Source organism: Varroa jacobsoni, unplaced genomic scaffold, assembly GCF_002532875.2.
Source record: "Varroa jacobsoni isolate VJ856 unplaced genomic scaffold, vjacob_1.0 scaffold_253, whole genome shotgun sequence".
Taxonomy (NCBI): domain Eukaryota; kingdom Metazoa; phylum Arthropoda; class Arachnida; order Mesostigmata; family Varroidae; genus Varroa; species Varroa jacobsoni.
Genome location: NW_019213155.1, coordinates 52,295 through 79,826, shown reverse-complemented (window position 1 = coordinate 79,826; position 27,532 = coordinate 52,295). Strand labels below are relative to the sequence as shown.

General features: G+C 40.8%; 1 protein-coding gene and 1 long non-coding RNA gene across 5 annotated transcripts in view; one reads left to right on the top strand and one right to left on the bottom strand.

Moving 5' to 3' along the window:
* Nucleotides 1-27,532, top strand: part of Piezo (piezo type mechanosensitive ion channel component) — a 52,720-nt gene that overhangs the window by 12,580 nt on the left and 12,608 nt on the right. For 3 of the 4 annotated variants that reach the window (XM_022830086.2, XM_022830085.2, XM_022830081.2), the window contains exons 2-17: nucleotides 7,583-7,807; nucleotides 11,660-11,758; nucleotides 12,058-12,180; nucleotides 16,392-16,543; nucleotides 17,103-17,271; nucleotides 17,546-17,714; nucleotides 17,963-18,329; nucleotides 18,631-18,921; nucleotides 19,324-19,914; nucleotides 22,755-23,232; nucleotides 23,901-24,336; nucleotides 24,476-24,927; nucleotides 25,167-25,265; nucleotides 25,419-25,828; nucleotides 26,096-26,209; nucleotides 26,340-26,661. In XM_022830086.2, coding sequence (XP_022685821.1) covers nucleotides 7,744-7,807; nucleotides 11,660-11,758; nucleotides 12,058-12,180; nucleotides 16,392-16,543; nucleotides 17,103-17,271; nucleotides 17,546-17,714; nucleotides 17,963-18,329; nucleotides 18,631-18,921; nucleotides 19,324-19,914; nucleotides 22,755-23,232; nucleotides 23,901-24,336; nucleotides 24,476-24,927; nucleotides 25,167-25,265; nucleotides 25,419-25,828; nucleotides 26,096-26,209; nucleotides 26,340-26,661 — 4,336 coding nt within the window. In that variant the 5' untranslated portion in view covers nucleotides 7,583-7,743. The remainder of the gene's footprint in view (nucleotides 1-7,582; nucleotides 7,808-11,659; nucleotides 11,759-12,057; nucleotides 12,181-16,391; nucleotides 16,544-17,102; nucleotides 17,272-17,545; nucleotides 17,715-17,962; nucleotides 18,330-18,630; nucleotides 18,922-19,323; nucleotides 19,915-22,754; nucleotides 23,233-23,900; nucleotides 24,337-24,475; nucleotides 24,928-25,166; nucleotides 25,266-25,418; nucleotides 25,829-26,095; nucleotides 26,210-26,339; nucleotides 26,662-27,532) is intronic. The other variant, XM_022830083.2, reaches the window with a different exon arrangement.
* Nucleotides 2,474-3,358, bottom strand: LOC147753743 (uncharacterized). Its single transcript, XR_015310210.1, has 2 exons — nucleotides 3,004-3,358; nucleotides 2,474-2,609 (listed from the first exon to the last, which is right to left on the bottom strand). It is a non-coding gene; the product is annotated as an uncharacterized LOC147753743 (long non-coding RNA).

The window sequence follows — 27,532 nt, the reverse complement described above, 5'->3', positions numbered from 1 at the left end:
AAACAAAGTGTTACGAATGTGTCAAAAAACAGCTATTGATTGTAGTTTAATAATATTACTCGATCAGTCAATTCGATAAGCCCTTCGAAGTTAAGTCTGACTTCGAAGTTCGATATACTTGAGTCTCAGGTTAGATAATAACTCTCTTGAACAAGCTGACGAAAACACAAGTTGCTCTCTATAGGTACATTTAATTTTTTGGCAACAAAAATTGGTACGAACTGTCTTTTTGAGAAAACGCTCTTGTTATTGTCTAAAAATAGTATGAGTTTAAATTTTTCAACGCTTCGTTGAACTTAGGAGGAATGAACTTATGCTGGAACTGGTATTGTTAGTGCCTGTGTTCAAGAAATACTTCTAAGCAATCATTCCACATTTGGTAAACAATCACTGTCAACAAGTTATCTATAGTTAGCTGCTGGATGTTCCCAAACCTCTAGTGTCGGCGGTCTGCGGCAAAATGCATTTTCGGTTACGTTAAATGCGCAATACCATAGAAGCAGCAGCAGCAGCAGCAGCAGCAGTACTAGTCACTCATGGAGCAGCGTCAACCAAACGACAACAGCCGCGAGAGCTATCACGCTAGCAAACTTTTAGGATTGCAGAAGCAACGTTTAGCGGGTAGGAGTGGTAGGTCGGTGCTTCATTTGCGCAGTACAGCTGAGTCCACAGGGTCGGCGTTGGGCACCGAAGGAAATCAAATCTTTCTTGTCCCCCGTCGCATCGTGTTTTAAACAAGCGGCACTGTGTTGTGCTGCTGTTGACGTTATTGCTGAGCGCATGTTCTAGGATACGTTCTATGTCCCATCGGCGCATGCGTTACTGCTACGAAAAAAACCGACAAAGTGCATTGACAAGAAGGAAGCACAGAGTTATTCAGGAATCTTTCGAGCGTGGATCGTGTGATGCTCTGATACTGTGCGCGCAGAGGATACGCAGACTGACTTGTTGGCTGGTTGACTGGAACCCGATAACGAAGCGAACGAGGGCCAACGTATATTCATCGAGATGACAATATTCAACTAAACGATCGGAGTGAATACGTTTGCTTGATCTTGAAGCTTCAGATTTACATAGAAACTGAAATGAAAGACCCGCCTTACTAAATTCGCATCTGCAAATGACGAATTTGTCATGCATGGCTCTATTGTTGTGTAACCTGCCATAACTACGGTGGTTTGAGGAGGACGGATACTAGCAAATAGGTCCTCGCCCGATTCCTGCTGTCAAGTCACTGTTAGATAGTCTGCAACATTGTAAGTAATTGATGTTTGCCTAGCATGCGATAGTGTTCGCCAATCACACAGTCCAGTAGTATCTGAGTCACATACGATGCAATGCGCACTTCATCAGTTAACGCACTTCTTTTTGCAAGGTAAATTGCAACACGATTTCGATACTTTTTCCGCTTACGTCCTCATTCAGTGACATGCATTTGTCGATGTTTTGTACATTAATAATAAAACAGAATAGCAGAAAACAGAGTTTCGTCGTTCCTTTAGCTTGAAGCTAACCAATAAAAACTGATGGGTCTACTGAGAACGAAGGAGTCGTCAAACTGCGATGGATCCTTTCAGCTTATTGTTCATTTTAGCGATGCAAGTCATTATACGTTCATTTGCAGTTCACAGAACTTTTGTTCTCTATTGAGTAAATGGTTTTCGTAATCACTAGTCTTTTTCCTATTCTGATGAAAGATATAACATTACATCTTTTGCACTAACGCATTGAAATATCAACATGCGACTAACGTTGTTCCGCTCACCCTTCTTCATTACTGAAGGCCTTTTCAGTTCTTACGTTACGTATAACCACCGTCCCGGCCATTGCGCCGGCCTTACATCTGGTGTTGCTTGATAAATTTATGGCAAAGATACAACAGTACGACACAGAATTCCCTCTACGATGATATTCAATAGAAGCCGACGAGTGTCTTCGCTATTCCAAAGAGGTGCTGAATCTGCGCATATTGTGGTTATAGCATGCTTTAAAGCTGCTTCTTTTGTTAAGTTTGTCGTAACGTCGATTAAAGCTGTTTGACAGATGCATCTGCAGTGATTTTGGTCGCTTCACTTCATGGATGTAAACCTTTTGAGCTTTGTTTCGCGAAAGGATCCAATGTCTACAGACCTGCTAACAAAATTAGTAGAGACTTCTGTGATGAGATTATCGTAGCGCTAAAGACTATCGAATATGGCAGTCAGGCAAGCGACTGGACGTATAGAAGGCACAAGGCACAGGTAGAGGAATGCAAAATAATGATGGCCCACCGCGAGCTAATACGTTAGTTCTACGTAGTACGTCAGGACGTTCCCTGATGGTCACGAGAGGTAATACTGGGCCACTTTAATTCTGTGTTGAACTCACCCCAACGGTGACTACGGAAAGCGCTGCCAGGGAAGGTTCAGGAGCCATATTCCACATCGGTGACACTGGGAACTGCTATGAACTTCAAAATAACACCAAAGAAGTGAATGTAGTTACACAGATCTTTCTTTATTACGAACATTGTAGACGTTAATGATTATTCAAATATAACATCCTTAAGATAAGGTAAGCCGAAAATACCCGGGATATCTTGATTCCTCTTGACTTCTTTACAGGGCTAGCTAGAAAGCAAAGGTGTATTATGAAAATCCACATATGGCTGACAAACTTAAGCGTAGCATACGTAACGCCATTTTCAAGATAGGGCCAGATATATGTGAAAAAAGTGGATGAAGCGGTTAACTGCCGCACAGAAAAGCAAGCGAGCCCATTTTATTAATGTTGAATTTAAGTAAAATGTTGAAGTTATAACGTTTTTGATAAAAAGAAAAAAAAAAATGTCTCTAAATACATCCAGTTTTTTTTTTGACGGCATCATTTTAGAATTGCCCCTACCAGATAACTGTTCTTGCACAAAGCAGGCTTCCGTTACTTTGTTACTTCCGTGTAACATTTCACATCGACCAGCCGGCTCAATCAGTGAGCTACTCAATTAATATAATTCTCAAGGCTTACCTCATGAAGCCCGACTGCGAAAGTGCAAAACTAGCTGCGTTTGAGTATCGCTGTAGATACGCAGTCGCATCTTAATGAGTCTTAATATAGTGACCAAGTTAAAAGGCGATATTGCAGAAGACGCATGCTCATAAGTAAAGCGTCTTTCTTTTTACGACGTATCACCATCTAAAATAATGGTGTATCAGGTAAGATTCGATGGTCAACGAGATTTCTTGGTGCCAAATTGCATCTACAAAGAAGAACGTTTCACAGTGTTTTTCAGAGGAACCGAGCGACGTTTGTTTATCACATGTGAAGGTTAAGTAGCAACGGGCTCCGTTGCTATTTAACCTTAAATGTGATACATTCGTAACGCGTACGGGAGAAAAGTGTTTATAATAAATACAAAATTATTTTAAATTGTTGTATTGTCACTATTAAGAGGTTTTGGCTAGCCCCTCAGGTCATATTAATTCTAATTTCCTCCGACCAGAAAACAAAAGGCCATGGAAACGTCTTAGGTCTTAAAAAATATTTTGTAAGGTCACCAGTCAGCACGATTCAGTGAAATACAGAAACTAATTGTTTCTCTTTTTATATCAATTCCGTATATGATGCCATTTAGAATGATTAATTTTGTGTAGACACAGGTCTAAGATGCAAACGATTTGGCGTTCGGAAATACGTTAGGTCAACAAAAAAACCGTGAACTTGTTATGTTTACTTGCAACGTTTCCAAAAACCTTAAGTAATCTTGCCTTCATGCAAAGGTGAATCGAAAAATCTCATAATGTTCTTAGAAGATTTGTTCTAGAAGATTAAATCATGAGTCGATATCGAACTATAAATTTCGATAAGGACGCTGGTACTCACCCGAACGTTATGAAGAACGAGTTTCTCGAAGAGAGGTTTTAGCCTATAATACATAAACCAAATGTACTCATTTAAACCTCCTATTTGAAATGGCGTAAAGTAGTACTACAAGCCTCTTTACTGAATTGACTAAAGCCAAATCTGATGATACCTTATAACCTGTGGATCATTGCGTTATACACGTCGACACCAGTATTTCATACGATAAGTTAGTGAAAATCGTCGAAAGCACTTCAGCTAAGAAGCATAAAAAGCGAAATCTCTAAAAACTAACCAGAACGGTCGTGTGACATGAGTGTAATGATACCAATGGCTGCATAGTCTGGCTTGAAACGCAAATAACGTTCTTCTGAAACAGAAGTTTTGAGAGATAGAGAAGAATAGGCGTACGATAATAAGGAAGACAAGTTATGATATGCTAAGTTTTCGGTCTAGTGATACTGCCCTTGGTCTCTTTCGTCATGATTCTAAATAATTCGGCCCCTACAGTCTTACATTGTAATCCGCTGGATCCCTCGAATTATTTCGAAACAAATGAACAAAAAGATTTAGTTTCTACATCTTATGTGCAGCTTATGAAAAATAGAAGGTCATGTTTATCGAATTTGCCACCACAACTTTGATTATTTCTAAAAAAGTAGGTAATAAGATTATGCAAATATTTGGCAATTTGTGAATTTCTTAGAAGTAATTTGTCGCGGATACCGTGCAGTCAGTGATTCTGCGCTGATCGCTGCAATGAATGATCGGTATTGCTGTAGGTGTTTAGACGTCAACTATGACGCGTCAGCCAAACGCGTATCCGTAGCTCTTTTCGCGATCCATCTATAGTCGTCTGGTTATAGCGATAAGCGACGAACTGCAGCTTTAGGATAAGGCGCTTTAGTTGATGCTGTTACATTTGGATCCAGGCGTTCCTAGCGATATTTCGAATAGCGTCGCACGACTAGCGAACCATCGTGTCCTAAGTCTGTCAATTGGCCCGTTCGGCATGAAATCTAAACACTTCTAATCTTACTCATAACAATCGGCCATTGAAAGCGTTCATCTAAGAACGATAGTTGTTTGTTCTCGGAAAACATTGTAAGGTTAAACAGGATTTTTATACCTGAATGTCGGGTGCTAGTAGCGTCTAGGATTGTCGATGACTGTTTTCAGTCGAAGTCATAGGTAGACGTATCGATTTTGACGAGATTGGTGAATATCAGGTGTTCGAACGATGCTAGCAGTAACGGGATACAATCGATATATCCTGTAAGGTTCCGACCTTAGATAGGGCAGCATGTGGTACCCATATCAAAGAAAATATGCCTTACCTTGATCAAACGTTTATTTGAGAGGGTACAGGTTGCCATTGGAGAACAGTAAATATAGTCGCTAAATGAGTTGCCCGCATTGTTAAATGAATTTTTTGTCGCATTCGGTAGTCAAATCCGATGCGGCTTCTTTACTTCAGATGCCGCTGGTGGTGTCCTCTCATAAAAGACTGTTTGTGAAGGAAACAAAGTAGAGAACAGACTTCTTCGAAAACTGTCACCGGTTGCTACGCTTTCCTGCTTTGTGATGGCCTTGTGCTTCCCTATTTGACAAAGGAGGCAGAGTTCCTATGGATCGTCAAGCTGGTTAAGTAATTTTGACGCGATTTTAGACGTACAGATCATGCAACAGTACATTTCATCTATACGTACACGTTACATTATGCTTAGCATTCACCCCAGAAGGTACCTAAAGACGAGCTGATGAGTTAAGGGTTTAATCTTTTGCGGAACTCCTGAATGATGTTAAACTTATCCTGAACTATTGTTATTGTACACGGCCGTAATGTTTTTCAATTTCGATTATGTACGGTTTACACGACATCTCATTCGCAGTGGTTTTTGACACACAACGCAGGGATTCGAAAACACTTAGGTCCGTTACACAAGGTGTTCCGCCAAAGTGCTGTTTGGGACTTTTATACTGACTTATAATTAACTTGCCAAATAACTAATATTCGAAAAAGTTTCTAGTCCTCCGCAGAGTCCTACTCAACTAGAAAGAACAAATTAATTTCTCTTGGATAGTAATAGATTGTTTGGCTTAAAAATTATATAGTTACTGTAGAAGTTGACTATTTTTCTCATCAATTCACGATTGTCTTTAATACTAACTTGATTTGGCAGTATTGATTTTGGTGCCATACACATCACTACGAATATATGAATGCTCACCGAATTTACGATATGTGTTTGAAGACAATAGATTAATTATTAACTCTGCCATTTTGTTTTGTACGCACGCTACAAACTCGACCTCTGTATTTACTCTCAAGACGCGCCGAGCAAAAAGTATAAGCGAAATTAAACACTGAGTTGGGAATATACCGAATCTAAAACATCCCCATCAAGCGTCTATATAGAAATCGTTGCGTGATCTCACTTCGCTGTCGACCGGTGTGCACCAGGACTAGTTGTATTTCAATGGGCCAGACACGTACGGATCGTGGAAAAAGGAAGGAAGGAAGGTTTTTCCTTTTAACAGTCATTACTATTTTCTATGCGTTTAAGCATTCAAGTAAAGAACATGTTTTTTTAACTAGGCTGCCAAGGGTAGGAGAACTCGAGGGTGGCCTTATTGGACGAATGTCTGCTTGGTAAACGCCTGACCTTACGAACCTGGTAATTTAGCGATATACACCGGAAAGCTTTTGATGATGCGTTCAGAATATATTTTCGTTGCTAGGTCAAAGGCAAAACACTGTAGTTTTATGGTTACCTTTGACGACGAATAAGCGTTGACTAGGATCCGTAAATCCTCATAGTTATCGAGGGAAAATTGCGACAAAGTTATTACAAAAATGCAACAGCTAATGACAAAGGACATCACTATCAGCACGATCGTTAGGTATACGGATATAATCTTCGAACGAATTCGTGCATGGCTAAAGTTTCTGAAAGCTTTAGAGGTGGTGCAGGGAAAAACGGTCTGTAAACAAACCATTCCGGGCATCTATTCATGTATGATGTATTGCGTTTCGTTTTTAGTTTTATAGTTGATGTTCTGGCTGAAGTTTGCCAGATGCACAACTATAAATTTCTAAGGATTATTTATATATTGTGTGTATTCCTTTTTTTACCTCTCCTAGCTATTGTCTCTATATAAACAAGTCCTTAGAACCATTTCTTTTAGATACTGCATGAAGAACTTGTCCCCACAAAAAGTCTAACCAGGGGTGTGTAGTACTGACATTTCCACAGAAAAACTAAGGAGCGGTATACAAGTACGGTAACGATATTTTTTTTCTATTTCGTTGGCTTTTAATTTTTGTTGGTTAATTTTGCCGACGCTGCAATATGCTATCTGGTCACAGTTACTATGGCAACTTACTCAAAAATATGTGCATTAGCCACCCAGACCACGCCTTCGATTTGAAAAAAGTCATCAGACGTTTACCAACGCTTACAGTGACCATACATGGTTCGTGCCCAATCGCTCGAATCCCTCGAGTTGAAATTGGTAGCGTTTTATCAGGAAAAGCTAAGTTGTGTTGTTGATACAAATAATAGTAATGAACGTCAGCATTTATTTCCTAATGCGCAAAAATCGTACAGACGATGCCCAATTAAGGGGAATGGTAAACCTGTTTTAATTTAGAATTCTCTGTTGGAAATCTATTGATGATGAATATTTTAATGTAAACAGTATTAAATTAATCTAACATATTTGTTAATCGTTTCGATTGCAGCAAGCGTACAAAGCGGGCCGGGCCGGGGGCAACCGGGAGGCTAGGTGGGCAGAAGCCCCAGAGGCGGCGGCACCGGATGCTTCCGGGAAACATCGTAATTGCCCCACCACGCAGTGCAACCGAGACATTTGCTTAACAACCATCATCACGCTGCCGCCGCGATGGTCAACGCCCTCGTGGCGTCCATTCTGTTCAGAATTGGACTGCCAGTTGTGGTACTTGGTGGTAAGAATCGCGCAAGCTTTATAGAAAGCATATATTTTTATTAACTAATAGATTAGGATGTAAAGGAATTATTCCAAAATGCTCTTTTCCTTCTCAAAGTCTTTACTAAATAGCGGATCCGAGGGTATGACCTACCACTATGTTTGAGCATACAATTGCTACATAGAATGATCTAATGTGTATTCATTAAACACAAACAAGAGCACTTCGATGCAACCGATGGGCATGTAAGGCTTGACACGTGAAATCGATTCCATTGTGGGTCCTTTTACCCATTAAAGCCGGCTAGTGACATAGTTTATAGTAAGCAACTAGTTATTAACTGGACAGTAAGGGAGATCTCCGGCAACAGAATTTCCGTTGTAACGTGGCGAGCAATGCTCAAATTCGGTTCATGGTGCTTTCATATCATCATTTGGCCTTAACGTTCCGTTCTCATGTTTTGACTGGTCCGTTCACGAGTGTGTCGTGAAGTCAATCCCCGTTCCTCTGCGTGCAGTTAGTTACTGGGGTGTGAATAGGTGGACTGAGGCGCGAGATCGTTTATTGGAACAGGCTGCTGCTTTGGCACGCACATCAAAAGCACATACAGATTTCCCTTCTTAAGCTTCTTGCTGAGAAATATCGTTGGACAAGGCAAGAGTGTTCTGATAAATCTGCTTTAGTGTAAGGAGGCTAGCCAGTGTTTAACTCTTTGATCGACATGGAATACACATGCATTCATTTTGTCGCTGGGCAGGCCTAATGCTAGTGGCTATTGGATCAGCATGGCTGACAGTCGCTTTTGTGCATATAGTTATGGCTAGAAGACCTAGACGACTTATGCATTGATATATGGCTAAAAGGCTTTGTTAGAGCAGACAGCGTTCGTCGCTGCAGTAGGACGGGAACTAGGCAAAGCAGACACAACGTGCCGACCTTATGGACGTCTGCATTAGTAATATATGCGGCTGTGTAGTATTTTCGCTTTTTTTCCCTAAGAAAGAAAGACAATATTTCCATTGCGTTCCTACCTGGGATGCGACGTTTAGTGGAAGACTTCGATGTTTGTCGGATCCAATTAAGGGAGCTATATAGACCCAATGAAAAACTCATACTTCCAACTGGGTTTATAAATGCTGTTAGCTGCGTACATTCGAACGATCATAAAAGAAACTGGGGTAAAATACAAATGTCCGTACGCATGAAAAATGTAATAAGGTATTTTAGGAGGCAGTCATCTCAATGAAAATATAGTTCCTTGTATGGTTGTTCCATGTGAGCAATTCGTATAGTATCTCTGTATCAGAGGTTTAATTACGACTATAGTTGTCTATGGTGAAAAAAAAATTACGTTTTTTTTTCAAGTTTTTTTTGTTGCCAAAGGGCAATTGCATCTATGTATACAGCAGTATAAAAGTATTATCGTTTTGAAGTAAATCAGCCGCAAAATAGAAAAAATAGACTGGGTGTGATTACATTTTGAGGCATTGCCCACTTGACGTCCTACTGCTCTATCTACTGATAATAAACAGAAAAGCCTATCTGGAGCAGCTGCACCGAGTGGTTGCCGTGAGATCAATGACACAGTTTCTGACCTTTCTACAAGAACTTCGCTGATGTCTGTAGAGCAAAGAATAAGCTCAGGTAATAGCAATCCCGTTGTCTGACCATCGCGAATCCGTCAAAACCTAGTATAAACTGAATCTTATATATTCAATTTATTTATTTAAGCGCTAATTAACGAACACGTAAGTTTAGTTATTAATAAAGTTCTATAATAACTATAGCCTTAAAGCATCGCTATTATCGTCTGCGTGTTGTCCAGCGAAACTACATGCAGTATGCTATATAATAGTAATTATATAAAATTGTCCCAGGTTATTTAGCGAAGCCTATTTGAAGTTTAGACCCAAAAGGGATTTAAATTTTGAAACGAACGAGTTGGAAAATTCTTAATAGCTGCAATTTTGATTACTTTTGTTATCGATTATTTTGCTTTCGGGTGATATATCGTGAGAGTAAACGTTCCAGGCTATTTGATGTCACTCGCCTTATGCTTCTCTATCTCGTCTATGGGCCGATTTAGGTCATAACGGGATTTTTGTTGCTAATAAAAACGCAAATACTTTTTACAAAAACCTTTTTTTTTTTGAACTTAGCTCGTGAAGAACCTGTTGTTTATGTTCGTGTGTTTCTTTCCGCGTTTTTGTTATGATTTCGCAACATGCACTTTCAAAGACCCCACGTTAAGTCGTCAAAGAGCGCATCATTCGTGCTCTTTTTTCTTCAAAAGCTTCCGTTATGACCGCAACTGGTCTTTCCATTTGAAGTCCTGGGGTTTAGTTCCATCGTCTGTGGTTCTCGAGCTCTCAAATTAGTCCTTAAAATGATTACACAGGTAATGTCTTTTCTGCCCATTGTCTTTACTAACATACGTGCGATACATACCACTGGCGTTTCATTTTCAAGAGTTGGATAGACATAATAATAACTGAAAGTTGATTCCCAGCACTAAGTGATATAATTCAGTGATAACACTCAATTAGCTTAGAACCGTGATAGACGGAAACTTAATTTAAATATTTACTAAATTATCAATGGCAAATAGTTTGGAAGTCATTCAGCTTTCTCGACCGGTTAAATAACTCCGGAAATTCTAATAATAATACTTTATGCAAAAAGAAGCTTATTCCACCAATGAGCTATCCATGACTATGCCCTCAGCCTCTGTATCTCCATTAACCTTGAGGCTGCTCAATCCAAAAGTAAGATAAAAAAAAAACAGAGTCTCATTCGTCATTTCATTGCGAGCTTTCCGCTGTAAAGGCCGCGCCCATAGCCCTACCGCTGCTGTTGCTACTGTGTTGCTGGAGCTTGCCCCCCAAACTTCTCGTCGGCGGCGTGGGCGGAGGCAACCTTGGGGCCTCCGGACGATGCATCCTCAACCTCCTGTTTAGATGAGTATTCCTGAGGATCGTGCAGGGTCAGCAGGCCTCCTACGTTGAGCAAGTACGGATACTTAAAGAAGTGAGCCTACCGAGTATGGACTCGGACCAGCGTTGGCATAAGGCCGAATCTTTACCTAGAAGCATGGTCTAGCAGTACTAGCAAAAAGCAGCGGACCTTTATACAGCGGGTTTGCCAAGCAGCCGGCCAGCAGGGCCAAGTCTGCGATGGAGAAGGCATGTCAGTAGGTCATCAGCAAGCGTGCGTGGGTGGATGGGTAGGTACGACATTGAATTTGGAAAGGGTGTGCCACCCAGCGTGAGTATGTTGCCGTAAGGGCCAACCGTGGGCCTGCTGCCGTGCTTTACGGGCTACAGACTATGAACCTACTAATGTTGCTGACGAACGAAGAGGTAGCCGATAAGTCCCCGCTACTGCTGTTGCCGCAAGAAAAAGGAAAACGAAACACTGTAAGTCCTTGCACTGGGGCGACAACAAGGCTACCCCTGAGGAAAGGACCTCAATAGCAGATATATATATAATACTAGGTTTGTTTTATGAGCGTTTTAGTATTCATCGAATAACTGAATGCTCAAGTGACGGCTGCAACTATGATGCCGTGCTGAAAAGCAACACTATATATATATATATATATATGACAAATTCATCTACTGGTTGGCTTTCGTCTTTGTAGGATTCGAATCAAAATTTGTCTTCTTTCTCATAAATATTCGTTAGATCTACCTATTCCTGTTAGATAATAAGACAATAAACATGATAACTAACGGTTTATAGAAAAAAAAATATAGACAACTTTCTTTTAAAGGGATATTTAATTAAAATCGTCTCTGTATTGACAGCTGGATGAGGGATAGCAATTTTAGTGATACTAATATATTTGTTTTTTTTTTTTCTATATTTCAGCGACATTATTTCGTTACAATGCGCTTTCATTCGCTTATTTAATTTTTCTACTTATATCGCCACTCCTTTCGGGACCTTCTAGAAATGCTCCACTTTCTCGTAAGTTGTTTTCTTATTTACATTGATTGATGTCAGCTTGAACAAAATCTATGTATGGCGCCAATATGCACGGATGTCATAACTTAAATAGTTGTCCATTCCGAACTGGGACGTAGATAAGCTGAAATTAGCTCGAACTCTCAGAATGGACAGTTAATCAAATACAATTCATGAACAAACTATTCTACCCAGTTGTAGATGTAGCGAATAATCCCATATATATATATATATATATATTTTTACGTGACTGGAATCCCCAATACGTAGATTACATTCTCTGCCTCGTACCATCTCCGCAGGCCGAACGAAATACTACCTGATAACACTGGTGAGCGTATCGTCTGTTTTCTGCGCGGCGCACATCGTCTACCAGGCGGTCCTCTTCTCAATCAATTCCTATGATGACCCGCCACCTAGCGACTGTAAGTTTAACTATCCGAGACCAAGATCGTAGCAGTGAAATTTGCAAATTATTTTATATAATAAATCCGTCGTAGATTGATCAACGATAAATACACACTAGCAGTGAGAAGTCAATGAACGGTTCCTGCCTAGTTACGGATTCCGCACACCTGTCTACCCGTATGAAGCTAACTTCGACTATTTGTTTGCTTGTTGCTTTTGATTCAAGACGTTAGGATAAGGATCAGTGAAACGAAAGTTCAGTTATCCTATGAAAGTAACTTGCATATTACGGACGCGTCTGTTCGTTCGCGTCAGCTAGGTAATCAGAAATGTACTAGAGTTAGAAATGTAAACGTCAAATGGTGTGCATCTGGGCGAATAGCGCAAGGTTGAAGAGAGAAGTAAGATGACGCGCCGCTCTATGTGTTCATAGGGGGCAACGTCTGAATGATATCGAATAAATATTTTACGCATGTGCATACAATGACCACTGGCTGAAGACTGCTACATAGTTAATCCTCTTATGCAAGACGTAGAACGGCGTGACAGAAAAGAAAAACAATGATTATATCCTACTAGGAACAATATCAGTCCGTTCGTTCATTAACAGTGTAGGCAATTGTGGTATGGCGCTACGTGCTTGGGAAACACGTAGAACAGAGGCAATGTATCTTCAAATTCGCGGCAGTCATGGACGCTTGAAATTTTTTTGGTACGTACCAAACTGACGAATAGAAATGTTTAGGTGGTAGGGAGCTAAGGGGAAGCTGACAGCCATTGACGAATATTTATTCAATGGAGGAGATCAACGCAACGTAGTGTTGTAGATAAACGTGGCCGCGTATTACTTTGCACTGCGGAAAAGAACGACCGTTTTAATCGTACCTATTACAGGACACTTTCGGTGTGTTAGGTCTTTATTCCTTTGTCGCATGTCCATTAGTGCCGTATCGCATTTCACCGGAAAGGTGACGCGTTTCGATGGGACGTCTGAGAGAAATGTACGACCTCCTTTGATATGGAAGGAGTTGTACTTTGAGTAGTGGGCCGCTCGAGGTTGGACAGAGACCGGCAAAATAAACACTGACGATGCTATTGGTACAAGCGAAAGTGCTAAATCGTTGCATTTATGATAATTTTCCAGTATTAATGTTTTTTAAGGCATGAAGGTGTCGAATTTATCGGTTCATTAATACTCGTTCTCTTCATGATTGTTTCATCTTCGTTTTAACATATGCAGCGAAGTTGTTTGCCTCAGGGCACTTAAGTTAAGTAAGAACGAAAGGAAAACACGGTGCAATGCCGAGTCACATTTAGAATGCAAATGACATTAGCGTCTTTACTGAACGAGTTGAACTTAAATTAAATAGATTAAAATACATTAATTGTTAGAGTTCCCACAAGCACCTCTATAAACTTTAGCTTAGAAGTTCTCAAAACTCGTTTTAACGCAGTCGTGCGAGTGACTACGATGACAATATTAGTTACTCAGGCATTTTCACTACACTAATCATGACGCGTCAGAGTGTATACCTCTGTTGGGTTTAATAAATGTGTACTAAAACTCACTAGGCTTAAGCGGTACTCTAAAAACACTATATAGTTGAATATAGAAAAAAAAAAAACTTGTAAAACCTATTGCTCCTTATGGCTGTAGTTAAGTTCCCAAAATATGGTAAGTTGCCAACGTACTGGACAGTAGGCCGATTCAATATATTTACGTTTCAAAGTTTCATCGTATGGAGAACCAGACGCAGGAAGGCGTATTGATATTCTCGTGTTCCTTAGCGCGGGCGCGTTTATTATCGTAAGAAAAAGTGTTTGTTTACGCTAGCTTCGGACGAGAGGCACAATTTGTAGGCATATATTTTTCTGCTTAGCAGGTAAATTAATATGTGATGTCAGTTTTCTCGACGTCGTGCTGCTTTTTATTACGTTTTGCATTAGATAAATAAATAATCGCTAACAGATGCCTTTATCCTACTAATGCTACATTATCAGCCACAGTGTGCTGCATTATGCAGCCGAAAGGATAACAGCAAGGCAAGCGAAAGACGACTACAATAGTCGGACTAGCAAGAAGTTTACGGCCAGGGGACGGAGGGACGGCGAAACCTCTCAGGTTCTGACTACAGACGAGAAACTAAGGACGAGAGGCAGTCGCCTGAATGATTACGAGTCGTCCGGCCACCAGACTGCCTCTGCGGTTGAAATTCAAACACCCTCTCGTTCCATACCTATCTTGGATTCAATCAAATTATTACTACTGAGTGGTAACGGGTGAAGAACTGGCCAAGGGGACAACAACGACAACGCTCTATCGCAGGCCAGTGTGACCGCTTTACTCGTAAATAGAACACCTGCTGAAACTGAAGAACATTTTGTGGGCCATACGCGAAATGGGTTAGGTCGATGATAGAATAGGACTCTGGGCAAGGTAAATAGACTTTGGGCTATTTATCTTGCCTATGGTCACGATTGGCACTGTCTTTCTTGTCCTCGTATTTGTTGTCCTAGAGCTACCGGTACTGTCGAAAACGTAAGTTGAAATGTATTTCAAGTCCGTTTATTTAAGTCAACACGCTAAGTCAAATTATAAATGGCAAATTCATCGAGTGAATAAGTACGGGGCATTGTGAAATCTATTAGAGTATGCAGTCTTTGCCCTTTTAGTGCAAAGCCATTTGGTTAGGTCGCTAGAGCGCTTATATCGCTATGAGTGCAAACGCATAACGAAAGCCTTGAGTTATCCTATGATAATTCTGGCGATGACATAGATAAAAAGGGCAGTGATTGACGGTTGCAGAATCTAGGCTACAACGTAACCTATTATCAAAAAGGACTAGATTTTGGCCTTAGACAGGAAGCTAGCGTAAAACATAGAGATATGGATTTATGAAGAACAGTTCCTGAGACGATGCAATTATCCCAATGATGCATTTTTAGGACCATACATTCGTACAAGAGTCTCTGTCACACTAATAAACATACAAGAACAGCAAACTGTTCTTATGTTCCGTTTTGCTTATTTATTCATAAATAAATAAAATAGAAAATCGGGGTGGGCTGCGCTAAAGACATTTTGCAATCATTGTTACTATCTGAAAAGAAAATCACACACAACCAAGCTTTGTCATTCTTATGTGATAACATTATCATAACTTGTATGTGTATGGGTAATGGTCATGCAGTCTTGCAGAACACATGGGATATAATATGTAATGATCGGCTTATTAGGGCTAACCAAAATTTATTGTAAATAATGCAACGGCACAGCGTAAGGCAGCGCCACCTCAGTGGCTATCTGAGAGCGTTGCCTAATAGCGCGCTTTAAATGCGTAAGGAAGGAGACAAAGCATTGATATCTCTGTAATTTATTTGTATGTATAATACGTCAAAATGAATGATTGCAGAATGTTATACTGCCACATATTGGTTACTATTAGAACTTATGCAAGTTAAAATTATGATAGATTTCGCTTGCTCTATTATTCATATTAAACGGTTTGTTTTGTCCTTAGGATGATAAATTGCAACCCAGGCCAATTTGCAGTAACCCTTTCGTTGCCTTTCATGGCGTAACGGTAAAGCGGCGATGACTCTGACAAGTGAGGCTAACCCGCTGAAAACTTACTCAGATAAAAATACAAACAGTAATGCTCCAGTAAAGCCGGCTACCAGCTTTTAGTAAATAGATTTTGGAACGAATATCATGTGTGCGGTTAAACGCGATACGCAGTTTGTTTACGTCCTAAAAGCTAGATGCTGGATCAAAATAGAACAAAAGCTCCAGTATTAGCGGGCCCATGTTTTTATAACCCAGTATTGTCTTCGCCAAGTATCATTTTCGGCATCCGTCGCTGATCAACGGCAATACCAAACATTATCGAAGGGTATTTTAGACTTTGTTAAAGTACAGCAATTTGCTTTGGGTTACTGTATGATATAGTATAGGAAAATAGATAATAGTTTTCTCGCAATAGATAGATAATTTGAATAAATATCTTCTGACACGACTGTGAACACTCTCGAAAATCGGAGCAGTAAAATCGATGATAGGATAAAAAAAAATTAATCAGCTAAGGCTTTCTGTCGGCAACTGCCTATTCCTAATCACTTACTAAGTTGTGTGTACGCCTTGATGAGATCATAGAGAGTCGACTTTCAGTTGGATAAGTTGACCTTATGTAACTCAACGACGTTGATTCACTTTTCGTTTTGCTTTTAGGCGCATTGGAACAACGACTTCTGACATTGTTTGGTTTACATCGTCTCAATGGTATTTCGTTTATCGACTGCGTCCGCCTGGTGGCAGCCGATTTTTTCGTCTTCTTGTTCTCCATACTCGTTTACGTCATATGCGACAAACCTCACCCACAGGTCAGGATATAAACTAGTGGTATTTTAGCTTTCGTAATTGTGCCGCGTATGTCTTCCCGACGTTCGAATCTCACCAAATGTTTGGCTTTAGAATAAATATTTTTTTGTTAGCCATGTACCAATTATTGCATCTAAAGCCGAAGGGTTGCGCCCGTTCAACTGAGAATTAACATGCACGATACCTGCCAATGACTGCAGCGAACTACCAAGTCGAATACTTGCTTTAGGTAGAACCCACGAGGTGTGGACGATACGCTCGTTATCTCTCTGTAATTTTCCTAATATCGTTACTACTTACGTTAAGTACTATCAGCTAAAATGTGCATTATTGTTTGTACCGAGATCGTAGAAGTACTAATTCTGGTAAATTTTCAAAATAGCAACGAGTTAGCTGCACTGTAGATAGAAATATCTATTTGTTATATTTGGGACCATCTATTTTTTTGAAATTTTTTTTGCAAATTCAATTTTTCAGCAGTAGATGCCCTAGTTTCACTTTTTCTTTCGCATGGATCCAATATCTCCATTAGCGTCTATAATCATTTTGTTTATTTTGCAGTATCTACAGGAGCGTAACAATGCGCATTCGCCCAATCAGAGTTCGACTAGACAAAACCGGTACTTTACCTCTTCGTTTCTATTCTACCTAGGAGAACTTGTTGTGTTGTTGACGATGGCGGCAGCCGGCATCCTGCACGCATCCTTGTTCTCGCTGGTCTACTTTATCGGTTCGTACGCAGTGCTATAAGGCAGCACGAAAGAAAAATATTGTCTTCCAACCCTCCCTAGAGATGACCTAACTTTGATGCGGCCAAAAATTCCAAAGGATTAACTTGCTGATTTTTACAAGCAGCATTTTGGCGACGCCGCCCTATTTTCGTTAGAAATTTTAGGGAATTGAGGAAAAACAGTCACCTTAGTATATCAGCTAACTGTTTCTAAAATAAATATTATATAAATGTTATAAAATAAGCTAATTTATTTGTCGAACGATTCGCGCAGCATTTCTCGGCGTGGCAACATGGCTGGGATGTTCGAAGACCCTTAAAGAAGGCTATCGTACACTACGAACGCTACTAGTATTATTTGCCGCATTTCACTATATCGCTTTGTACATCTACCAGCTAGACTACTCGCAAGAATTTATCGCGCCTGAAAGTTTGCATGCGAGGTACGTAAATTAATTCCACAGTTTCTAGTATAACTTGGTCAAACCTTACAAACTTATCTCTTTGGTTTACTGCTCAGTGATTGTGCTATCTTGTCGATTTATCGTAAAACACAGACATGCACGCATAGAAACGTTTGTCTTCAGTCAGAAAAGTTTACATACTGATTTTGTATTAAATCCAATAATTTATTTTCGTAATTTAAACGTATGCGCCTCTAATGCTTGATACACCGTTTGTTTTATTGTAGATTAGTTGGCTTCGTAGCTTTGCGCAAACCGGCGTGCAATTCATCTTCGGCTGACACAGTGGACAATCGAGACGTTCGAGACCTGTCGTTCAATGATAGCAACTGGACTCTGTTCGTGCACCCGCTCATAGTTCTTTGGTTCTACTTTTCAGCGTGCACCATGACCCGTCTAGGAAGACCTCATAGAACTCATGAGGCTGAGAATACAGCGAGCGGTGGCGGTGTTATGGGCGGACTACGAACAGCCGGCCGACGTTCACAATCCATTTTTCCCATAAGTTTAAGCGAGTCATCGAAGAGGGGCTCGCAACGAAGTCACTCTTCACCTCCCGTACGTAGGCGCAAGAGTGAACGACTCGATTCAAATGTAAGTACAACTTGTTGTCTGCTGGCAGCGGGACTCTAGGGAGTTGTTCTATATGTGTGCACAACGGCGGTCCTTAGACTCAACGTATAGTCCCGAACCGTAAATAATTTCTCATGTACTATTGATCGTATCTACGTACTTACCTACGAAGTTCACTGAATGGAATAACGCTTGCAAATGATAGAAAACATAATACTCGTCTTAGTTCGATTTAAGTATCGACAGAGTCTTCGATACATGACGGATACGCGAATCTACGGATATTATAGGCTAAGTAAAGAAAGAGTATGCTTGTTTTTAGTTGGTCGAGAATGAACAAAGGAATTACGACAGCATGAGCCCGGCGCATCGGACGCTGGCGATTGAAAGCGGCGTTCCCACTACGAGTGCGATACCGGGGACTGCATTTTGGTATTCTGGGGGGCACGACGATGCCGTTCAGGATAACTCACACGCTTCGCAATTGCAGTCGCAACACAGTCGAACATGTAGCCAACGCTATGGCAAATGGAAACAACTGTACGCCTTTCTACAACATTTTGTCGGATTCCTGTTTAAAGGCAGCTACGTAATCACATTGATTATAATGATGGTAAGATGCTATTCTAATAACCGTTGGAACCTGACGCCAATCAATTCTACGAATTGCACAAATGGGTGATTCGAGCCGAATACTTACTGACGAGCTACACGTGATACCAGACAGTATTCGGAGGATGAACTTAAAGTTATTCTGGTTTATCGTTGGCTACACTCGGCCTCAAGCTTATCCATTGCGCGGTTTACTCGTATCAATCACTGGTGCGCCATTTTTGGCGGGCTTTTTCTGCCACCGCTTGCAAAATAATGTCATAGTGAATGCACTCGCTGGAATACCCAAAGCATTATGGTTGTCGGGCAAATGGTTCAATAGATGCAGCATAAAGCCACGCCAAAATGGCTAGAGGAGTTTTATAAAATTGAAAACGATTGTTCATATATTTTTCTGTTACAGGCATGGAGTATCACATATCATAGCTGGCTGACATTTGTCCTTTTGTTGTGGTCGTGCCTTCTTTGGATGATGCCTAACTCACGGCAAGCGTGCTTACGGAACTCACCTGCTCTCGTCATCTACGCCGAAATCCTACTTCTATTCCAATTTATTTATTCGCTAAACCTCAATGATGAAGAACTACCGGTACACATTGGCAAAATTAACCTCAACCAGGTCGGCTTTGTCAAGCATGGATACAATAGTTATCGCGCGCTCGGTATTAAAATTCTCTATACAGTCGTATTTTGGCTAACGCTGCGCCAATATGTGGAGCACAAGAGGGCAATGGCCAAAAATAACCAAGATGACCAGCCGCATCTGTACGATCAACTTCCAGGACGGCACGGATCAACGTCGACAGCGTTGGCAGCTGGGCCTGCCAATCAAATCATCCGGCGCCTCGGCCAATTCTGTCGCAACTTGCTGGTTCGAGTCTGGATTTGGGTGGTGGCTGTAATGTTGTTCGTTATTTCCCTCGGTGGAGATCAGGTGGTGCTCTACCGAATCGTGTACATGGTTCTGTTCCTATTCTTCATACTCGTATATCAGGTAAATTAAGACAAGGTAGAAGAGTGGCTTGCACGTTCTGCTGGGAAAATACGAGGGCATGCTGTTTAGAATACCCTCGACGATACATTTAGTCCAACGTGGTACTTATAGGGGACAGCAATGATGTTGTGCTGCAGAGAAGTCAGTCAATTTATGAAAATTTTCGTACTTAAAGTAAGGGGGAACTGTTGTTCTGGTGCTGCTTCTTAACTACTTACCCCCCAAATTATGTAGTTAGGCTAAATATCGTGCTTTTATTAACCTAGATTCTAAAAAGTAGTTTCAACGTGTGGTAAAAGCGGGGTTTTTTGGCTAACGTTTTTTTCAAAAAATAAGGGGTAAGACTTGCACCGAGTTTCACCTCCACATGGGTTTTGAAATTGTTAGAAGTTGTTTAGTATTCATCGCTAATGCCCTATTGTTGTCCTTTATACAGCTCAGCACATTTAGCCTTTGGTCTATATAGATAGGTCCACTATTTCTACAGACAATACAATAAGAAAATGCATCGGGCTTCACCTAATAATAGTCAAACCAGGTTTTTTTTTTCGTTCAAAAATTTGAAGGATATTGAAAGCATATGAACTCCCTTTATAGCAATTATAAACAGTGGCTATTTCTGCAGCCTTTTCCCCGTGAAATTCAATTAAATTACAGAAAACTACGGCAAAAAACCTATATAACAGAGATAGTTCCTGTAACTATCAGTTTTCCTTGATTATCGTCACCATTTGTTTTACATGCACCGCTTATTACAATTTTACGATAGAAGAAGAAGAGCCTTGCTTATCGGTGTTTGTAGAAATATAACTGTATTTTATAAACGCACAAATTAAAAATTCAAAATTTGAAATTGTAAAGTGCTAAAGCTTTAGAAGTTTTTAAGCCTATAGGCCTCATTATCTATCGTTATTGCGAAAAAAAATCGGAATCCATTTTCGCTATTTTTATCTTCCATGCGCTAATGAATTTTCTAATAAGCGGGAGCAGCGAGGGGTTTGAATTCGAGTCTTAAATCTTTAATACCTAAAAGATACAGGTATGTGGTCAACGATGACTGATGCAGCCCCATGCCACGCTTGAGGAAGAAAGGCTTAATACAATCCAGTCTTTCGAGTTGCTTAGGAAAAGGATGTTCCTATGAAACATATAGCAATGAAATAGTAAGCAGGTGGGGCCACCGCTATCCTCAACAGGGCTAGCGCCTTTGATAAGGAGTCATGTGGTAACTCATATTCTCATGCAAGAAACTACCGCTCACTTTTCTCTACTCGTCATAAACTTTGCGACGGTCTAGCCGTTCAAAGACAAGGCCACACTCAAGCACTTTAAGGTGTTTACGTACTTCAAAATCATTCGTGTATGTGTAGTATATTGCACGTGACAAGGCAGCTTCATCTCTTCTGTCTTATCCACTCTTTTTGATTATCCAGTCAGCTTTAAGTCCGACCCCTACAAACGATGACAAGATAATCAGCATAAAGCAACATTTTCTCCTAGTCTGCCGAGCCTTAAATGGAACGAGAAATCATTCAGCTGCAGCGGGAACAGCAAAAAACTCAAATGATTCCGCTGCGTTACGCCAGTCGATGGAGCGAACGGTTTCAGCGGGGTTACTCCATGATCTATGCCCACTGAATCATCTTGTCGTTATTATTATTATACCGCAAGACAATTCAATGGGCCCTGATCAAAGGCAGTACGTTTTGTAGCTTCAAAGACAATAAGGCCCAGTCATCCCTTTTTTAGCTTATTTTTGTGCACGACATAAATTTAATTTTTCTGCTTAAGTTACGCCCTTAACGTGCGCGCATGTTGACGCGTGCATACCGGGTTTATATTTGAACGCTGGATATATTACATTATGCATTATACATTATTATTATTAAAAAGAGACTTCATGAGGTACTGACGTCATGCCTTTGAATGTAAGATTTGTTTATCGCCCCACAGGTGTAACAAACAGTAGGTGAGCTTCTATGACTCACCTCTTTAAAATCGAGCTTTTTTATCGGTCGAAATTGTGTAAAAAACAGCTGTTACATAGACACCTGTTGAAAATAGCGAATAGCCGTATGAGAAAATCCGTTACATTACCAATGGTCTGCCCATAAATAATAAACATTTAAGTCGAAGACCCTTCTTAAACTCCGCCTGCTCCCCGTCAAGCCCCATGGACCGTGCGATTGACTGAAGCGTTTCTCTGCAGGTGTTGTTTTATCCGTGCTCGAATCTGCTATAGCGGATTTGAATATGGGCCATAACTTAAACACTGCTTACGACTGCACTCGGTATTGTGACGATGTTCAATATCGTTTTATTTAGCGTTGTAGTTTTTTCGAATAATTTTACCACGAATATCTTTAATAATGATTTAGTTCTGTGTAAGTATCAAAGTGTTTCCTTAAGCATTTGAAAATATCTTTGTGGAAATGATCGAATTGTGAAACAATGAATAATTTCTAGTGGGAATTCAAGTGAGCTAAAAATTTCGAGAATGGGGCAAGGTCATATATCAAAATGGTCAGTGGGCAGTGAGTTGTTCGTCTCTGGAATTGAAAAGCTTTTTTTGACCAGCCACGGCCCAGAGTTGGGTTTGGGTGTCAAATCATTAACTAAGAAGATGATGTATCACGTCGCTTTTAACGCATACGTTCAACGACAACGGGGGTATCATTCGTCAGAAGACGTTGAACCCTTGCTATTAACTTAGCATGACCTGGGTTGTGGTACAGATTTATTCTAACGTTCTAATCAAGACTGACAAATTTGTAGGAAATACTACGTTTAGTATATACATTTATATAACCAAGTCTTATATTTATATTGTGTTGCTTCAGTTTTCGTATCGGATTTGGATAAAGGTGATGTACGGCTTCCTATTGACCGTTATCATATACTCAATGATGGTACTGATTCTAATCTACACCTATCAATTCGAGAATTTCGCCGACTATTGGGAGACGTATCTACACGTTTCGAGAGCGATGCAGAAAGATATTGGACTGGAGCTCTACGATTCGGATCCTGGTTCACTTTTGCTCAAACTGTTGACACCTACAATATTTCTCATTGTAACAATCATTCAGCTACATTACTTTCACAAGGACTTTATCCGACTCAACATGCAAGCGTGGGGTGATCGTGCACCGCACACAGAATCAACAGCTTCGAGTAGTAATGTTTCGCCTATCGATGAGCGAATACAGATTGAAGTGAGCTCGAATGCAGATAGTCCTCAACCGCCAACTCCCGATACGGTCATATCTAAGGATCGATTTGAAAAAGAGCGCGAAAACAGGAAACAAGAAAGACAAGGTAAATAAAATAAAAGCCTGTAACATCTCCGTGACGATCTTGGCCAAGGTCGACAGATGGATTAGGACTTTGGATGTCGCTTTGTAAGCTAAAAATTAGAATAGCCTTATTATAAGAAGGCTCAATCAGTAGGCTGAATAATAAATAGCATGATTTCATTGTCACAAATGGTATATCGTCGTACGTTTGCATTGTTTTAGTGCATCTTTTTAGTGAACTGTTGTTTCCGCCTACACTGGAAATAGCTTTTCAATCGCTCTTCGACACAGACGCATGTAATTAGTATATTGCAAAATGCTACATTATCAGCACATGCCTAACTAGTCGCGAATAAAAAAATGCCTCTGAAATGTATATAGAGTAGTCGGTCCAAATATAGTGACGCCTACATTCAAATATGCCCCCTATTATGCCAGTACAATCGATACGACTACTGCTGTGTCGTATGCGGTTTATATTCCGGTGTAAATGCTCAGTAGACTATGCGTAGTGGAAAAAAGAGCGGAAAATGTAGGTAGTTATTAGTTAATAATAACGCCTTGGGCTGACAGATAAACTGGCTGTGTGTGAATATGTTTGTTCGCAAAGTATATGAGCTTAGAAAATTAGTTTCTAACCGTAGAATCGGCCTCGTACACCCGTGCACTGGCATCTTGCGTTTACTGTAGCAGCTATAGAAGCCGGAACTCGAATACAATCGATGAGAGAGCGTCGTCCGTCCACAGACGTTCAACTAACTGCGAAACTCAAGCTGGAGAAAATCAAGGCCTACCTCAGTGAGTTGGAACGCGTGGTCTGGCGTTTGCTGGAGATTCACATGGCCAAACTGATGTTTCTTGCTGTATTCCTGCTCTGCGTCTACGATGTATGCGCTATGCACGTTTTATACATGGGGCTCATTGTAATTGCTCTGCCACTGCGGAGTCTGCACCAGTTTATGGTACACTGTTGCGCACTGTGGACCGCAGTGCTTCTAGTATCGAAAATGATCTACCAACTGAAGTTTGTCGACAGCATGGGATGGGAGACGACGTGCAAATCAGTCTACGGCTTAAATACAACCGGTCCATTTCCATATCCTTTCAACAAGACTATTGACAACAGGTAAGATGATTCACTACTGATACTCAATGTATTAGTGAGTCGTGTGCGACTTCTTGTACACGCTTTCTGTCCTCGTAATAATTTCATACGCTCGCAGGTTCCTCCATTTTTATACAGATTATTTCTCTTTACGATGCAGGGAGTGGATCGGCTTTATGAAGACATCACACTTAACGGACTATTGTAAAGGCTATATTGCGTTGATTACAATGTTCACCCTTAACGCAATGGTGAAGACCCATCAGTACTTCGACCGCCACCAGCGGGGTCTGCCCGATCTACCGACGGGCGTCGTATGGCCAGATGTTACCCGTCGCATGGCCGACCGCGACTTCTTCGGCTGTGTCAAGTTCCTCATCAATTATGCTTTTTTCAAATTTGGTGTCGAGATGTGTCTTGTAACAATGGTGGCCTGTATTGGGATCCGCTTGGACGTCTACGCATTGCTGACGGCGTTCTGGTTGTGCTGCATGTTTCTTCTGCGACGGCACACATTGGCCCGACTATGGCCGTTTTATATCATCTACCTGTGCATCGTAATCCCATTGCAGTATCTTGTTTCAGTAGGACTCCCTCCAGGACTTTGCATAGGTAAATGGCTAGACCTCTAGGAGAAGTTGTTGAAGTGGTCGGACCAAGGGAACTTGCTAGGTAATTGCCTATGGGTTTCGTTAGGGAAAATATAAACTATCACGATGTCAATTACAAGATTGGTCGTTTCGCAGACTCGTATGAATGGCCCGGAAACAGACAGGATAAAGCCTAACAGAAATGTGTAGTAAACGTGCGAGCTGTTTGCGTGCATTTGTCTTTGTGATGCTGTATTGCAGAATATCCATGGTACAGTGAGAATGACAAAATTAAAGAAGCCGTTGAATGGCTTTTCCTACCGGACTATCGGAACCGAGTGGCGCATCGAAAAATTCTTGGTGGGTTGGCTAGAATCATGAATGGGCATGTTTAATAGCCAAACAACATTTGGCACGAGCATACAATTAGATTTTCATATACTACTAATGGTTTGCATCCCTTGGTCAAGATGAGTACGTCTAATATACGTATGAATTACTCGTTTTTTGCAGTGGACTGCTTCCAGTTGATTCTGTCGTGCTCACAGCTTGTCGTATTTAACATCGAAGCAACAGAGGGAACTTCATATCCCGCTGGTAGTAATAGAGAAATATACGATCCTCGTGGCCAGTTCATTGGTGAGAAGCCCAACCCCATCCCATGTTTCATCGGTGACAAAGCCTACTTCAATCGGGTAAAAACGGGCGTGTTCTTCCTATTCTATTGGGTCACGCTGGCTGTCATGTATCTGGCTGGCACCAATCGTATTTCACTATTCGCACTGTTCTACATACTCGCATGCTTTTTCTTCCTCTGGAACGGCAACGAATTCTATCTGAAGCCGATAAAAACGCTGTTGAGTTGGTGGAACTCGCTTCTTACGTTCAACGTGGCTATTATACTTTTGAAGTGCATCCTTCAGGTTAGTTTTGAGTTCTCTTGCGAACTTGCCTACTTTGAGCGAGGATTACATTCGGAAGGAAGTTGCAAGGTGCCAAATAGTTATTTTAAGTATTAAACTTTTTAAAAAAGTATTAAACTATTAAAGAAGTAGAAGTCAACAGCAATAGGACACGATTAATAAGCTAATTTCTCTTGTAAATTGCCATGCGTTCTTAACGGACGCAGGAAATGAGAGTCGTTTAACCGTCTATACGTTCAGATAACGTACAAATGACTTTCGTTTTAGGTGCTCGGATGCGTATATTCACAAGATCTGGCATATCATACCTGCTGGCTCGTACAACTGCTTGGCATTGCTTGCCTGAAAAAACTTGGTCCAAAACAAGTAATTAAAATTCCGGTAAGTTGTTGATTGGATTTGTTATGTGTGATACTAAAAAACATAATTGTCAAATTGGTCTTGTCCACGTAAATTACCTCCACTGTAAAGCAAGTAAACCTGCTCATATTTCGGTCGTGCGCGTGCGTAGGTGTCGCCTGAGAAATGTCTCGCTCCAACGACCGAAGCGGGTTTACTGTGGGACGGCATCTGTTTTGGATTCCTCCTACTGCAAAAACGCCTATTTACGTCGTATTACTTCCACCATTTGATCATTGAGATTCTGGCTCAACAAGAACTCAGTTCAAGGGGAGCCGAAGTAATTCACTTTCTGCGAATGGAAAAGGTCAAGCAACAACGTGAAGGTGAACGTGAGATAATGGAGAAAATTCGAATGAAAATGGATCGCATTCGAGAAAACCAGAGGAAACAGCGCGAAGGTGAATATGTCGAGCCGGAAACCCACTATCAAGGTATGTGTAATCATCGGCGATACGCCCCCGTTTTTTCTCGGCATTTTCAGCGGCCGAAGAGGCAATAAGGCACTGACAACGATAGGCTCGAGGAGATTCCAGAAAAAGTTACGATTCCGGAAAAGATTCCAGAAAAGAATACGACTTTTATACAAATAAAACTGTATGTCTGCGTTTGTGTGTATTGCCAACGAGCGGCAGTACTAACGATCACGAGTATCAATCAAAACGATGCGGTACATACAATTACCTAACACGATTTGCCAATAATGGTGTGCCGCGGCGAAATTTCACAATGTTAGCATAGCGTTGTTGCTAGATTTACTTTCACTGTTTGATTTTTAATAATAATCATTATTATAATTATCTTAAAAATTAGAAAGAAAAATATTATTAACATTGCAGTGTGGCACAGAAAAGCGGAATTCAATAACACGAAGCATTTATCTGCTTACGTATAGATAACATACTTTCTGGGCGGGAAAATTTAGCTTGCTAATTCTCTTCTCAGATAGGTGGAAATCAGAAGATGTTCGAGATAGCGCACGTAGCTTCATATCATTTATGGTGGCGTAGTTCGCTGAGTCTCTGGATAAGAATCTTCATTAATGCTACTTTTGGCCGGACTGAGGCGTTTAGCTATCTCGCTAATAATGTCCGACTTTCCGTAGATCCGATAAACTGGCGAAAAAGCTATTGTTAGCGATCCGGTTTAACTGAGACCAGATAACTATTATTGCAAGCGGGGAATCCGAAACGGGACTGCTACCTGCACGCTCTGATTATCAATGTAAAGAAACGTCATTATTTCAACTGTTCTGTGGAATGGTATCAAGAACCGCGATAGTACCGAACGAAGCATAACGCATGT